The sequence below is a fragment of the Eublepharis macularius genome, chromosome 4 (genome assembly GCF_028583425.1).
Source record: "Eublepharis macularius isolate TG4126 chromosome 4, MPM_Emac_v1.0, whole genome shotgun sequence".
NCBI classification, from domain to species: domain Eukaryota; kingdom Metazoa; phylum Chordata; class Lepidosauria; order Squamata; family Eublepharidae; genus Eublepharis; species Eublepharis macularius.
Window position 1 is genome coordinate 153,833,048 of NC_072793.1, and position 15,874 is coordinate 153,848,921.

Sequence of the window (15,874 nt, forward strand, 5' to 3'; positions counted from 1 at the left end):
TTCCCATACATGCCAAAATGCCATACATTTACCTCTGCATTTGGTGTACAGGAGCGCCTGATGAATCTGGCATCATTACCAAAAGTGCGAGCATCTACACACATCTCAACGCTATTGAACTTGGAGTAAAATAGCACAAAGGGATATGGCCTGGGAAAGCAAGAAAAGAACTTTAAATCCTCATGCAAGGAATAACCAACACAACACTGCTTCTGTGAAGCACTGGAAACCGAGCCACATAAAATATATTTAACTAGCAAAAAAGCCCGTTGTAGGAAAAAATACAACGGCCTCTAGAAAGCTGGGGAGAAGTGGCAGGTGGCGGGGGGAGGGGGGGCTGACAGGTGAGGGGCTGGGGAGGGCTGGCAGGTGAAGCAGGCTGGGGAGGGCTGAGAGGTGGGGGCTGAGGAGGACTGACGGAGGGGGAGCTGGGGATCGTGGCTTTGGAGGTTGGCAGGTGGCTCACCCTTCTCTCCCCTTGCTGGCTCAAACAGAGCTGCTGAGGGTGTCCAGCGGCTCACCCCTCCCGCCCCTTGCCCAGTTCAAGTGGGGCTGGGGAGGGCTGATAGGGGGAGCTGGGGATCGGGGCTTTGGAGGTCGGCAGGGGGCTTGCCCTCCCCTCCCCGGCTCAAGCAGGGCTTCAGAGGGCGGTGGGCAGCTTGCCCTTCCTGTCCCTTGCCCAGCTCAAGCAGGGCTTGTGAGGGCAGTGGGCGGCTCGCTGTTCCTGTCCCTTGCCCGGCTCAAGCGGGGCCAGGTAGGGCAGCGGACGGCTCGCCCTTCCTGTCCCTTGCCCAGCTCAAGTGGGGTTTCTTCCAGAAACATACAACCCCCTCAGGGATGCACTGTATTTTCTGCTTCTGAAATCAGCAGTTGTCCTGCCCACATCAGACCCATGAAGTGTCTCAGCCCTGCTGATTGGCATTCTTACTTTTTGAAGAAATGCCCATTGACCTCGAATTGCTGTCGCAGCATCACTTTCCCACGATACTCAATTATAAGCGTGTCTGAAGCCAGATCTCTGGCTGCTCTCAGAATCTTCCGGTGCTTCTGAACTCGTGTCACTCTCCCCAGCTGCAGCTGCAAGGGGAAAGCCAGGAAAGCATGTGAGAATTCAGATTCCATTTCCACTTATAAGGCTGCATTTCTTGAAGCAGCTGAAAACAAGTAAAATCCCTGATATCTCTGACCATATTTATGTCCCCTACAATGCATGAACCAAAGGGATAGGTATACATGCTCAAGATAGCACTGCTGGCCAGACCAGGAAGATTTATACCTGAAAAGTAGCTTATCTAATGAATGAGAAAGTAGGATGGGGAGTGAAAGACTGTAGTTTCATACCTCCCTGAGTTTCACCTTATCTGCTTTCCCCTATGTATAAGCTTGCTTGCATCTAGGAACAAAAGAGCATCTTTCAAACCTGGGCTTCATCAGTACTCTCACCCAACTGGCTAGATTACCTCACTTCTGGGCTTATTTGTTTACCTGCATCTGGGATCCAATGACTGTGTTGTTACAGGAAAGTTCTGTCTTATTGATAGTATCCAATACAGCAGCCTTGCCCACAAATTCTTTGTTAGCATTCAGATGGCGTTCTAGGAGGTTCTGCACATCAGCACTGTATTGGTTAGTAAAGGCTTCTTCGTACTGATCTGTCCAGAGCCTTATGCGGTTCTCCCAGCCTTCTGCTGTATTCTCATCTAGGGCATGGGCTTCTGAAGGAGAGTTCTGTACCAAAACAAAAACCAAGTGCTGAATGGCTTCATGTTCTGAAAGCGACATCGGGCCTTCTGCAGATGATAGGCCAGCCAAAAACTAGAAAGGTAACAAAGCTGTCATTGATTTGAAGAGAATCCTGGGCCTCAGTGACTTGTTTGACAGCGTCTTTGAGCCTCTAATACTCTAGTATTTGCTTAACTGATCTCAAATGGCAACTGCCACAGCAATGCTTCTGAGACCACTCCGAGATCGCACAAAAGACTCACCTAACAGTGTTGCATCACTTCCCAGTGATTTTTGAAAGTACCCCTTCTCTTCAGTAATGCAACAACTTAGACCAGGCACCATGTACTGTCAATACTCATGCCCACTCCCATCCAGGAAATTATAATACAGTTCACCTGGCAAGCAAGGACCAAGCAAGCCCTGGGACTGAAATCACCAGTGACCAATTGAAAGGTTATCTAGGTGTGCTCACACCTAGGACGTTTTCAGTGGTTATACTATGTATATCAATCACCCTCTGAGCCAGCACATCTGGATTGAAACTGCAGAGGTGCCCAGAGCTACACACACAGCTCCACTCACCTTCATCCGTAAAGACTTCCGTGAACCTTCTCTAAAAGCCTGTAAGCAATACAAGACAAATGAGCATCAGTATTCATGCTCTATATAGTTGGGAGTGTGTGTTCAAACAAAGATTGTTGCAACAGGAAGTGCTCAAGAAATTTAGAATACATTAGATGGGGATAGGAATTTTCTGAGTGCACTCTCAATAGCAGACTCCCCGAAGGCCGCTGCTTCCATTCTTTCTTTAGCTGCCAAGCATCAATTGTCTCCATTTCACTTGCACCGAACCTCAGGCAAATACTCTTCCTCAAGGGGGGTGGGCGGGAATCAATCAGATAATGAGTGCCTCCAAGCACTGCAAGGAGGCCACACTCAGTGAACATGCAGCGTCATGCAGGTACTTCACCCAAATATACTTGTATGTAAAAGCAAAGCAAGGTTCCCCAAGAAAAGTTCTTCTGAGCATCAAGAACCCTTCCCAAGTTAAAGGAGAATGCCTGCCTACAAACTGTGATCTCTACTAATAAAATGAAAAGCCCATAACTGGTTGTTAATTTCATAGCAAAAAATCTAGTGTGTGACACAAAACCACCTAAACTTTAATTTGGATCAAGATCTTGGACCCTTGGGTTTACAACAGAATAATACATTAATTCCCATTCCATATTGGACCATCTTGCCAAAATTAATCGTTTTTTAGAGAAAAGAAAGAAAAAACATTTTGGACACCCCCGCTAATGTTTGGTCACGATGGTTCAGAGTTATTAACAACTACATGGTGGCTGGGACTATCATTTTGGTAATTTTCTGATTGGTAACAGCTTCTGAAATTATAGATGGGGTTTTGTATGGGCTAATCAGCTAATCAATATTAGAGGGGAGGCTGCCTTAGGCCAGATTCTATTATCCATACATATCAGGGGAGGGGTAGATCTGCTCTTTGCCTCCACTGGAACCATGTGAATCTGGTGACCACATGATGGCAGGTAGAGGTTAAAGTCCTCTCTGTCATCTTGTTACTACAAGGAACTCTGCACATGCTCTGAGGAATCTACCACAGTCTAGGTAAAGTTTTACTAGCTAAGTTAGACCAACTTCTTCCCTGGGTATTTTGGTTTGTCCCTTTTTTCTTTTAGAATTCAGGCACCCTTTTCCTTTTGCCTTTTTATAAAGACGGGGGGAGGGGGGCTTTATTCAGTACAGTATTTTTCTCTGGGGTGTTTCTCTTAATCTCTCCTCTGTCTACCGGTATGCATGGAAGCTACACAGTTTTCTATAAGGTATTCTCCAGGGTACACTTACTCTTTCTTTATTGGTCCAGTACTGAACTAGAAGGAAATCTTAGGGGGTCAGCTTACATGTTCTCAGGAGGTACCTGAGTGGTGGCAACATTTACCACTTTCTTTCTAGGGAAACGATAATCCAAGGTAGCTTCCCAAGGAAAGGCACCTTCACCCATCAATTCCATCACAGTATGCAACCTCAAAATATACAAACTAGATAGATTTTTCTGTATTCTACCAAAGGCTGAGTGGACTCAGTCTTTCACATCCAAAGCATGGCATTTTCTTGCAAGTGCTCTGGTGTTGGACAAGGAAAACAGCAGGAGGTGCTGTCAATATGGAACAACGACAACAACAACAAAACTCTCCAAAAATTTGTTCCCCATTTCTGAAGTGCCAAGTTCTCACCCATCTTAGCGCCTTTGCACTGATCAGCAAGGATACCAGAAGCCAGCAGTGCTTTACTTTTTACCAAGTAATTAAGTATAATGCTGCTTACACATAAATAAAATGTGCATAGAATGCCCCCAACTGACAGCTGAAAATTCAGGGACTGGTCCCTGCCCCTACCATAGTCTAGATGATCTAGAGACAGAATAGGGGCGGACTCTACATTAGGCACAAGAGGAACCCCCTGAAGCTGTTCTGCTGTATTTGTCTGTAGGATGTCACCAGTCAACAAACGGAGCCATTCACTTGTCTTAATGGGCCTCTTCTTAGGATAAGAGCATCTAGATATTAGGAGGAGGAAGAATAGAAAGCTACCAGTGCTGTTCTCAACAACACCTGCTCAATAACTGGCCTGAACTTCTGGCAGCTATTTCCATACACACACCTTGATTTTTTTGGCCTTTGGTGCAGTACGTGCTCTGTCCGTATTCCTTTTTCTCTTCTTGGGTTTAGTTCTGCAGACCCGATTGACTGTCAGAGTGATGCTTGTGGGGGTGTGCTGCGTAGCTGTGTACAACACTGTGGATGGAGACAGCTCCTCGTCCCAGCTCTCGGTTGCACTGCTGTCTCCACCTGTGGCGAGAAAGATCACATTGGCAGCTTCCTCATTTCTCTGAATAATCCTCTCCTTGCTCACAAAGCAAGTGGGCGATGTACTCCTCTCCCAGAAAAGCCTGGCAAATCCTGCCATCTCTTGCAGCAGCCATTTGTCTCTCATTGTGACTAACCTAAGATTTGTTGTGATCCAAAAGGAGGCAGGAAAATAGCACAAGCTAGTAGCCAATGCCACTGTGGAAACGAGTTATTAGAGGCATAAAGAAAATTAACTCCTCACCAGGGCAATTGCTCCCTCTAGTCCCAGAAGTCTGTTGGCAACAGCCAGCTTTGAACGCACCTGACACGTTATCTTGCTTCCGGCGACGAAGTCTGATCACTTTCCCCCTTCCAATTCCCCTGCAAGAGGAAGAAAGATGCCTGAAACTTGGACTCTTAAGGGATAAATGGCCTAAAAATAAAAATGGGCTGTCACAATTTTCTGTTTTCAGTGGCGTACCAGGTGACTAGCCCTTGAAGTGTTTAATAAACTTAACGTATCCATAATCCAAATCCATTTGTTCAGCAAATCATGGATTTTGCAACAAACGTGTCCAGATTCTCAAGAGACTCAGCTTTCAGTTTAACGAAGAGTATATTTCTAGCCCTTATAATTTTAAAGATAACCTTAATGAGCAAGCAGAACGTGCCAGTTCAATACTCCAAGTCTAGTGGATGGCTGGGAGGGGCTTCAAAAGGCCAAAGAAATCCAGCTGCATTTTCTTGATGGCTTTAGCCAGTCTACATCTGACAGGTCTCATCTCTCCTTCGCTTTCTTTGTTCAATACTGTAGGGAAGCTCACTTTCAAATAAGCTTGTATCAGATGTTCAATAGTTTAACTATTTGGGAGGTTCAAACAAGTAAAATTCAGACTATATACACAATGTGCCTTCTGTCTGCAGAGAACAGGTGAGAGGGAACCAGAAACAGGGCTTTTTCAGTGGTGGCACCTCACCTCTGAAATGCCCTCCCCCCTTGAAACTCACCACTTTGTTTTGTTAGCCACTTTGATTAAGTGTCTGTGTAAAGGCTCTCTTGCCTGTGTCTGAACTACGCTTCCACTACTCCAAAGGAAAGATTTTTCTTTTGGATAATGTTTAGCAATTAGTTCAAGACCTGTCAAGCAAAATTGTTCTTTGAACCATTTGCTTATCAGTACATTTATTTGTAAAAGGTTCTTTATTGCTTTGCCGCTTCTAATCAAAGTAATCAGACACCTGTTAGAGTTCATTTCTTTTATTGAAAATATTTTTTTAATGAAGCAAGTAGTTAAAAATATGATTATTACTATAAATCCTACAAAAATAGAACACAGAAAGGCAATCAGAATTAAATTTGCTAACATTTCCTAACTAACTCTTAAGTTTAAAAATAATCAAAGTTCTTATGAAATGCATTAAGACTTTCATAGCCTACATTGCAAAGATAAGAATCTCACCTAATCTTCATGAGATCTCTTCCAATCAGAACTCTAACTCATTATTTAGATTAGCATGTTTTATAGGTTATCATATGCAAATATCTAAGATCTTTTCACGTAATAGCATAAGCAAACTATGATTGGTTTTCGTTGAATATTAGTAATTTCTATTGTAGAACCGTCTAATTAGCCAAAAATGACATTATAGCTAACTTGCAAAACAAAGCCATAAATTCATGAGAAATGACAGGAAGAGTTAAGATACTAGATCACTATTGGTCCAGTCTCTGATAAAGAAACATTAATCTAGATGGAGTCCACTATTTTTAATTAGCTGCCAAAAGATTAAAGCGCACCTGTTTTAGTTACCAAACACTCTTTAAAAATGCACAAACAGTTCATGAAAAGTTTAAAAGTTCACCTAGAATACAAGCCATTAGTATATATTATCTTAGTATTGATTAGTATAATGTGCTTTAATCTATATTATTACAACATCTGGACAGACAGCATATTAATTTTCTAAACAAATAAATAAGTATATATCCAGTTTTTAAATGAACTTTCAGAATATGGCTTGCTGATTTGTGAAATGCTATTGGTTTCTTTGCCAGATTATATAGTGATAAAATAATGGCTAAACTGATGAAAAGATAAAGACCTACAGAGAATGCTATGTTGAGTCACAAAGAAAATCCTTCAATCTACGACCCCTCCCCACCCCAAACAAGGAATCAAAACCTTACCTGCACTTTTCACATTTGATGAGGAAGCCATCCTGGGAGAGACTGCAGTGACACCAACTGGGGATGGATTCTGCCTCTGAAGAGCTCTCTGTATCCCCAGAATTCTCATCATCATGCGAGTGTAGGCCATTCAGTTCTGCACGAGGGATGATGGTCTGGACAGGGGGAGAAGCAGGAGGGGTCGGAGGAGGAGGGGCTCCATAATTATGATCCTGAAAACAAACATTTGCATCAGTGCTATTTTGGATTGGGGGGAAGGAGATGGCTTTCCATAGCTTATGAGGCTTAATGAAAAACCCAAACCTCACTTGGCATACAGAGATCAGATTTCAACTTAACACAGCAAGGATTCATAAGATACACTAGATTTGGAACTTCCCCCAACTGGGTAGACTGATTGTTTTCTCTAGCCAAGTTCGCAATCCCAGAGGGCTACAGTATATTCCACTTGCAAATTATTTTACTTACAGCAAAATTGTACACAAGTACAGACACTATTCAGCACTAGAGATGTGAAGGTATGGGGGGGAGGGGGAGAGAGACTTTTTCCCTGATGACTTTTCACCATATGGGAAAACTGGAAATTTTGGAGAGCTCTGGAGAGGAACAAAGCTTCCTATATTTTCCTGTTTGAAATGACTGACAAGCTGAAATGATAAGGTGTTACATAAAATCTTCATACTATACGTTCTGAGTATGGCAATGTGCAGCATTAAACAATGCCTCCTGTGTATACTGAAAAGGTAGAAAGTGCCGTCAAGTCATTGCTGACTTATGACCACCCCTGCTGGGGTTTTCAAGGCAAGACCAACCCTGCTTAGCTTCCGATGAGATCAAGCTTGGCTAGGTTATCCAGGTCAGGGCACGTAAACTGTAATCATGCAAATGGTTTATCAGTATAAAATAATATGTATTATAAAGTGTAACTTTATTATTTTATTATGAAACTTTATTAAGTGTAACTACTTTGATTTGCAATTTACAGACTATGGTTATTATGCTACTGAAGAGTTCAGTGTTTCTGAAAGTTTACCTAGCTAGATATTCTGTATGCTACCAAGTCCAACTGTGATTGTATGAGTGCTTCTGTCCAAACATAGTTCCTTTTGCTTGCTACAAAAGCTTTCTATTTTCAACTTTTATGTTTTCCTACTTTTCAGACAGTAAAAATGGAAATGTGTGTTAAGGCAGCATAGGGTGCAGCAGTTCATGGCTCTCAAGTATTGGGTATATTCACAGTTTTGCTTATACAAAACAATTCTTTAATCAATTTTTAACTTGGAAGTTAAGCTTTACAGAGTCCTAGAGCTGTACTTACTGCATCTCCAAGCTCAATGTACGAAACCCAAACCTAGCACATTCCCAATAGATTCTTGTCCAGTCCCTGCCTGAAGATGTACAGTGAGGGAAAGCTCACCATGGTCCTAGGTAATTGATTCCACTGTCAAACTGCACATCCTTAGAAAGCTTCTCTTAATGTTCAATCGTACAGGAGGAGCCACAGCTCACTAGGTAACTGGTTCAATCCCTAGCATCCCCAGTTAAAGGGATCAGGTAGTATGTGATGAGTGTGAAGTGAAAATTCTTTGGATTGAATACGCTGTTTCTATGCAACTTAAAAACTGCATTAGCCTTTTTTTCAGTCAGATCACGTTGCCAACTCATTATCAGGTTGTGACAGACAGCTCCCTGAGCACAGTAATTAGAGTGTCAGACTAGGATATGAAATACTTAGGTTCAAATCCCCACTCTGCCGTAAAACCACTGGGCGATCATAGGCCAGTTCCACATTTTCAGACTCACCTACCTCACAAAACTATTGAGAGGATAAAATGAGGAAGGGAGAGCTATATGTGCCACCATGAATTCCCTGAAAGGATAAACATTTGATAGATCCTTTTCACATGTACTTCTGCCAAGCTAGGTATCCCCCATCCTATACTAGTACATTTGATTCTTTCTGCCTACATCTAGAACTTTGCTGTTGTCTGCTGAATTTTTAAAGTCAACTCAGCTTCCAGCCTATCAAGGTCACTTTGAGTTTGTCTCTATGGCATTAGCTAACTCCCCCAAGTTTTGTGTCATCTGCAAAATAATAAAAATGTCTGAGCCCAGGATAAAGCTCTGCAGCACCCCACTCAGGAGTTCCCATGAGAAATAATGAAGCGCCAAGGATGACCACCAAGAACAATTCCCAGCCAGTTACGAATCCCTCAATGGTATAATCATTGAGCCTGCATTTAATAAAGGCTGCACATTTAACAGAACCTGTTAGAAAAATCAACCTGTTGAAGAACCGTAATCCTTGAGCAGCACCAGGCACATAGGAAAGTGTCTTTTCACCTTCATGTCACAAACCACATTTTTAAAAAAGCTTTCTGTAGACACATAAAGGCTCCAGTACTAGAAATTCAATATACATAGGTCACTTGGCAATGCGGCTGTCCTCCTAGAAGATATACAGCTCAAGCATGCAGAAGGCGGCAGAGGAGGGAGAGGATGGATAAAACACACTAGTTTGCTGCAGATAACAGGAATGATACTCACTGCATAAGGCAGCCCTCGGTAGCTGTGCCTCTGGGAGGCCCCGTAGCTGTGACTCGAGTACACATTCTTTTCACCAACAGCTGGGCTAGCTTCCACAGACTCTGGGCTGCGCAAAGGGCCAAAAGCAAAACCAATCAGTCTAGGAAGCAGTTCTTTTCAAATAATTAGCCAGGTCTCAATGTTTCTCTCATGCTATATAGGACAGCATATAACTGACATATTGTTAGGGCAGAAAAAAATGAGGCATGGAATTCATGAAGGTAGGACTGCAATGGCGGAAAAGGTAAACAGGTGACAGCTGCATATATAAGGGACACCTTGAATAAGCAGCTTAGCTAGCCTTGCTTCAGCATGAGATGGCAAGAGGAGAAAGGCTGTTAACTTAAAGGCCGTTGACAAACTGGCAAAGCTATTTTACTAGATTTTAAACTAGCCACAGGCTTGTGCCTCCAACTGGCTCCCTGTACAATGCTCTCTCTCATCCCTGCTCGTTCTGAGCAGCAATTTAAGCTCACCATGTCCATGGTTTCTGGCTTCAGAGTGAACATATTTTCCAGGCCACAAGTATACACTGCTTCTCCAACTGTTATCTGTTATTTAATACAGACAAGAGCCTGGATACTGTTTCCTAGTGATGGAAGCTCTTGGGAACACTGGGCAAGAATGGAGGATTAGGCCACACATATCTCATGCAGTATAAAGCTGCAAGAATATCTATGATCTGGATGGGTGACAACCGTGGGCAAATCAACATATGCCCTTCTTGCTTTCTTACAGGAGGCATGTGGTGAGTGGCCTGTTGGCTATTTTGTCACTGACTGTGCAACTTTTCACCACAAGGTGGCAGGAAGAATCAATTCAATATGTGGTACAAAACCGGCAATTAGTGAAAGGCTGTGGGAGTCCTTGTTACAGAAAAGAAAACAGGAAAAGCTTTAAGTGTTGAAGCCAAGGCCTGGATACCAGAAAGAAAACATTTGCATGGGGGTGGGGTGGGGGGAAGAGAAGAGTACTCAAAGTGAGGGAACGGGAGCCACTACCATAAACACACAATTCCTGACATCCTTGGACCATGATTCAGAAAATGAAGGTCTTCTCTGCAACAGCAGTCAACCTTCAAAAGCTACAGCAGGAAGATATAAGACCAACAAAACAAAACCTGCCTCTTTTTGCACACTCACATTCTTAGCTATCCATCTGCCGTATTAAATTCAGGTAGAAACCTCTCCAAAGACAATAGAATTGCAAGATTAGCAAGTACTCCATTTATAAAGCTCTGCCTTGAACCCTTCAGTCCCTTCTTGATGCCCTATTGATAAAAGCAGCTTTCCTTTGTTACTTTCTCACTCTCATGCATACCCTCAGGCTTTAAGTCCCCAGAGCTTGCTCTTGAGAAAGAATACACCTCATCAGAAATCCTTCTCCACAGTGCATCTCCTATATGGTTAAGAAGGTTGGAGAACCATGGTAGTACAGCAAGCAGTGATCTGCAAACCCTTTAACTACTTTTCAAACACATACGGTGTGACAAAGCAATACTGACACAGGTATCATTACAGCTACTTCTTCCCCCACGCTCTCAAGGATGGGAGGTGCAACAGCCTTCTCAGGGCTCCTTTTGCCATGACCAGGCCGCTGCAACCCGATAGTATAATTGAATCCTGAAAATTCCTGAAATAAAATAGTGGAAGAAACAGCACAAAAACTATAGCCAAATAAGGCCTGATCTGAATGGTAGAGTAAAAAATGTATATGCAGAACATAACTGGCATTTGACAAGAGACAGGTGAAAGAACAATTATTTTTGCAGGGAGCAGAACATACCCCAGCTGTAGTGGATAACTGCTTATTCATCAACAAAGCTAGGCATGGGAGATCTACTCCATGTACCCAAATATACAAAATATGCACGAGAAAGATACCTGCCTCACAAAAACTACTGTAAAGGAAAGTCAGGTTGCCTCAAATACAGAACAGGTTAGTAAAACCATAAGCATAGCCCTTGGTGCTCCACTCATGTGAAAAAAAAATGATTCAAACCAAGACCATGAACACACGCAGGACATAGCCCTCTTCCCATGACTTGACGTCGCTTGCTGATTAATTCAGCTCTGAGCATTTCCTTCCTGTGGACGCTTCATTTGGGTCTCTCTCTTTTAAATGAGAGTCATGGTGTCTCTACTAGAGGAAATTTTCTAGCAGCCAAATAAGCCAGACAAGTTTTTTCAAGATACATCAATACTAAGGAGAAAAATCTACATAAGATTGTGACAGGGAAAAGGTCTGATTCAAGAAAGAACCATTTACCCACATCACACAGCCGTCAGTATTAGCAGCACCATGAACTTTGGGTTGCAGAGGAGAAATACAAAAGTACTGCCAGGGTCATATTCTGCTACATGCCAGCCAAGCAATGATGTCACAAATGTGAAAGATCAAAAGGGAATTTTAAAGATCTTTGGAGAAAGCTGCACTCTAAAACAAGCACTTCTTGGATGCCATTTGAAGGAAAAGAAGCAGAGCTTCTTATCTGTGGCCGATCTTGATCTAACGTGCACAAGATACCCTTTTTGTAGGTGTCTGATCTGTTGAAAAGCTAGTTACTTCCTTCCACCCCAGGCCCACTGGAGTCTGAGCCTCTGGTTTCATGCCCTCCGTGCACTAGCAGGCAAAGCAGCACTTACTCAGATCCAGCAGCCATATCTGAATAAGATGTATCTGGTGTGGTGACTCCCAGAGGGATTGCAATGCTCATGACGTTCGTCAGGGATCACGGAGTCCAAAGGGTAGCGACTAGCAGCTCCAAGGGCGGGGAGCAGCCGCAGAGCCTCGGCCAACACGTCACGGACATGGGGAAACCTGCCAAGGGGAAAAGAAGCAATGCTGTGCATTTCTGTTTACCATTGCCAGAGACATATGGTTTATTCTACACATTATTCTAAACTTGAAAGAGTGTAAGCTAAATAAGGGAATAACTTCAGATGATGTATGTTGTCTCTCATCTCCACATTACTTTTATATCGCCTCCTCTCAAACATGGCCACCTTCTTCGCATGCAGAGGTTTCCTTGTGCCTCAGAAGAGACTGCTCAGCACAGGCGAGAGGCTTGCAGGCCTGTCTTGCAAGAGACAGTCACGTGGGCAGAACTGCCAGCAGGGGAGGCAGAGCACACTACTGCTGGGGGTGGGGGGGGAGACTGACAATCCCAGAGCAGAAAAAGAGAAAGGAAATAAACAAAAAAACAAAAAAGATGAAATTATTCATTTCTACATTGATTATTGTTCTCATGACAATCCTATTGATCAGACACTGAGCTTCACAGCTTTATAGGTGAATTCATCTCTCATACTGTGCTAGGGACCAGAGGCACATTTGAAAGGGAGATAAAAGGAAAACAGACTGGAGCAAGAAGGTTGCAGGTTGAAAAGAATCATAAGAGACCAAGGCTACACATCCACTTATATTTTGTATTCTGGTAGCCATCCACAACATATATGTGCTTCACAACAGTTCTGGGCGCAGTATGTGTAATTAAATTGCTTCTCTCAGAAAAATGCAAAGCAGCTGCTAGCCAAACAAAAGTAGCTTCCCACCTCCCTGTATTTTGCCTAGAAAAGCAGCAATTTATACATACATTCAGTTTTGACACTGTGTACACTCTGGCATCCATAGGCATGTACAAAAAATCCAAAGAGAAACGACCCTGGCAAAGAGGCCAAGTGAGATTAAAGAGAAAGCCCACAAAGGAAGTCTGTCGTGGGTAGCAAGTTTTGTATTCAACCTGTTTGGTCCTGCCTCTACAAAGCTCAGAGGCCTTTGGAATGGGCTACACACCAGTCCTGCCCTAATGAGGTTCATCTCCATCTTGTCTGTGCCTTGCAGGTGCATCTAGGGCTGGGCAGGCACTCTGCCCTTCGGGAATAGCTACACAGCTGCAGACCTCTGTACACAAACCTTTTAGTGCTCATGGGAGCTGCGCCTGCTTCCGAGGCAGGGGGCGGGGAGGCAGTAAGAACTTGTAGATTGGAGCAGGTGGAGACAGCTCACAAATAAATGTCATTGGCTCTAAGAAGCCCCAATTATAAACCCTGCAACAACCCGACATTACTGCAAGCTCTTTTGTCAACTAATGATTCTTTTCCCATGTAACACAGTCTAAGTTCCTACCACACTGAACAGCTGCTATCATTTTAGTAGCCTTTCAAGAACTACTTCTATATGCAGGAAGGAGGCTTTTCATGTAATTCGTTGGGAAAGAAAGAACAACCAACCAGATGTTTTATTTTTCCATTCTGCCCAAGTCCCTATGAATATTTCCCCCAGTGTTCAGGGACAGCCATGTCAGTGATATAACTTTGGGTGAGAAACAAGACTTCCAGTTCTCTATATCAGCTGGCAAAGGTGAAGATAAATGCTGACTGGCTGGAACTTCAACTCCCATCTCACAGCAAGTAAGCCACATCATACATCACTTCTCTGATAGGACTATTACTTGTTCTCTTCTAAAAGAGGGCGGAGAGATGTAGATCACATCATTCTTTTGGGAGGGGCTGGGAATTCTCTCTTCAGAGTGTTCCTGCGCAGACAACAGAGCAGTCTGCAGCCATAAAAGGAACACCCATGCTCAGGGGCTGTATTTCGAGCACTGAACAACATTTCTTCAAAGGAAGGATGTAACTGGCACACCAGTGCTGGACTGTGAGTATATATGCTTGCTATGAAAATGTGTGATTACAGACTCTCTTCGAAGGGCCTCTTTCTATACACAGATTCTCATGACTGTTCAGCTGTGAACGAGAGCTACACTAGCACTCAGAATAATTTTACTTCATTTACCCACTTGCGAAAACATGGTAATCCTAGAGATTCCTTTCAGGTGTGCCAGTATAAATGTGGATTCACATACATGCTGAACAGAAGTTTAGAAATGTGGACATGGCACAGAATGGCAAGCATCTTTATTGGAAAGTTAATTCCCTTCTAGAGCTGAGCACAAAGCAACAGGAAGATTTGTTGGTTTTGGTTCAGCAGTCTTGAAACACTGTGACGGAGAATAAGGAGGACTTCAAGGCCAAAGCAAACATACAGAATTCCCATTCTCTTTGCCCAATCTAAGATACTCTTCTGCAGAGTGAGACAGCAAGTATTTGCCTTCAAGCCTTGTTCCTTTTCCTGCAAACCAGGCAATAATAATATATTACTCTCTATTACCCAGAGTAAAGTGACTCCTTACCAAACAGTTCCCAAATTCAGTATGACAAAGGTAAGGTAGAGCAGACAGGATTTGATAAAAGAAATAGCACAGACCCAAAGCAGGTGAGGAGTTTTCTTGCTCATGAGAACAGAATTCTGCAGCGTAGGCAGCAGCCAGGATTAGTGAACTTCACTCATATTCAGCAGAAAGCCTCATCTATCCTGCACAATCACATTATGCCACCATATGGGCAGGGCTGACAGCACCTACTATGCAGTCTCAGCTGGAGCTCTTGCTGAGCACCAGTAGCACTTATAACATAACTTATGCCTCTTGTGGAACTGGGACAAGTTTTTCAAGGCCTTGTAGTAGCCTCGACTACAGTTGAGTAAAACTAGCAACCAACAGAGCAAATGAGGAAAGGCTTTAGAAATCCAGGGAAGATGTTTCAGAGGTGGGCTTTGAAGGATTTTAGGAAGAGGGAGACTGAAGTGATTTGGTGGACAGATCTAGGGAGGCCACTCTAAGCAGCAATGGCAGTATCAATTCACTCCTAGAGATGTTGTAAGAAAATGGCCCCAGCTGACTCAGAAGGATAAACATGTCATCTGTAAACTAAGACCATGGCTATCAAATTTGAGGCTGCCTCAGCATTCAAGACACAAGAGAAACAGAATAGTACAATCTTTGTTTCAAACATCTCCCTTTATTCTACACTCGCATCTGACTGATGTTGCTGGGTCTTGGAGGGCAAAATGAAGAGCTGGCTGAAATGTTTTGTCTTTAACAACAATAAGACAATGAAGCTGAGTGCCCCTCCTCTGGAATAGGTTGGGTTTGAGCCAAAAAGACTGCTCTGTGGGGGCTTAATCCTTTTCTGCTAAACCTCAGAGTTTTGTGTCTGAATTCTCAAAGAGAAAGGGGCAGAGCTTCCAACCTGGTTTGAGTCCTAGACAGGGCAACTGAGGGATGCACAGTCGTTAGAATTCTTTAGCATACATAAAACACCAAATACAAAACACTAACCATTCTTAGACATTTCTAACACGCAGCAACGATATCCTTCTCAGTCTTGAAAAGAAAGTTGGGGTGTGTGTGCGCGCGCGCGCATGTGTGTGTTATGCAGTCATCCAGTTTTCTTCTGATTGCCCTTAGAGAGATGGACAGCATAGTTTTCTCCAAAGCAACAAAATGACTGGGGGGGGGGGAGGTGTTCTTTAACCTATTTGTCTACCCCTAATCTAGTACACGACTTAACTTCCTCATCAAACATGACACAGGACTGATTCATTGCAAGGATGAACTGTGGGAGAAAAGGCAATTAGCTCATGGCAATATTCACATGGAGGT

At 43.3% G+C, this 15,874-nt stretch overlaps 1 protein-coding gene across 2 annotated transcripts in view; it reads right to left on the reverse strand.

Annotated features, from left to right (window-relative positions):
* The window catches only part of SETD5 (SET domain containing 5), a 64,737-nt gene that overhangs the window by 26,721 nt on the left and 22,142 nt on the right, over positions 1-15,874 (reverse strand). For both annotated transcript variants that reach the window (XM_054975828.1, XM_054975827.1), the window contains exons 2-10: positions 12,015-12,189; positions 9,331-9,436; positions 6,784-6,995; positions 4,918-4,976; positions 4,408-4,595; positions 2,308-2,346; positions 1,486-1,728; positions 929-1,077; positions 33-150 (exon numbers count right to left, since the gene is read on the reverse strand). In XM_054975828.1, the coding sequence (XP_054831803.1) occupies positions 33-150; positions 929-1,077; positions 1,486-1,728; positions 2,308-2,346; positions 4,408-4,595; positions 4,918-4,976; positions 6,784-6,995; positions 9,331-9,436; positions 12,015-12,085 (1,185 nt within the window). In that variant the 5' untranslated portion in view covers positions 12,086-12,189. The remainder of the gene's footprint in view (positions 1-32; positions 151-928; positions 1,078-1,485; positions 1,729-2,307; positions 2,347-4,407; positions 4,596-4,917; positions 4,977-6,783; positions 6,996-9,330; positions 9,437-12,014; positions 12,190-15,874) is intronic.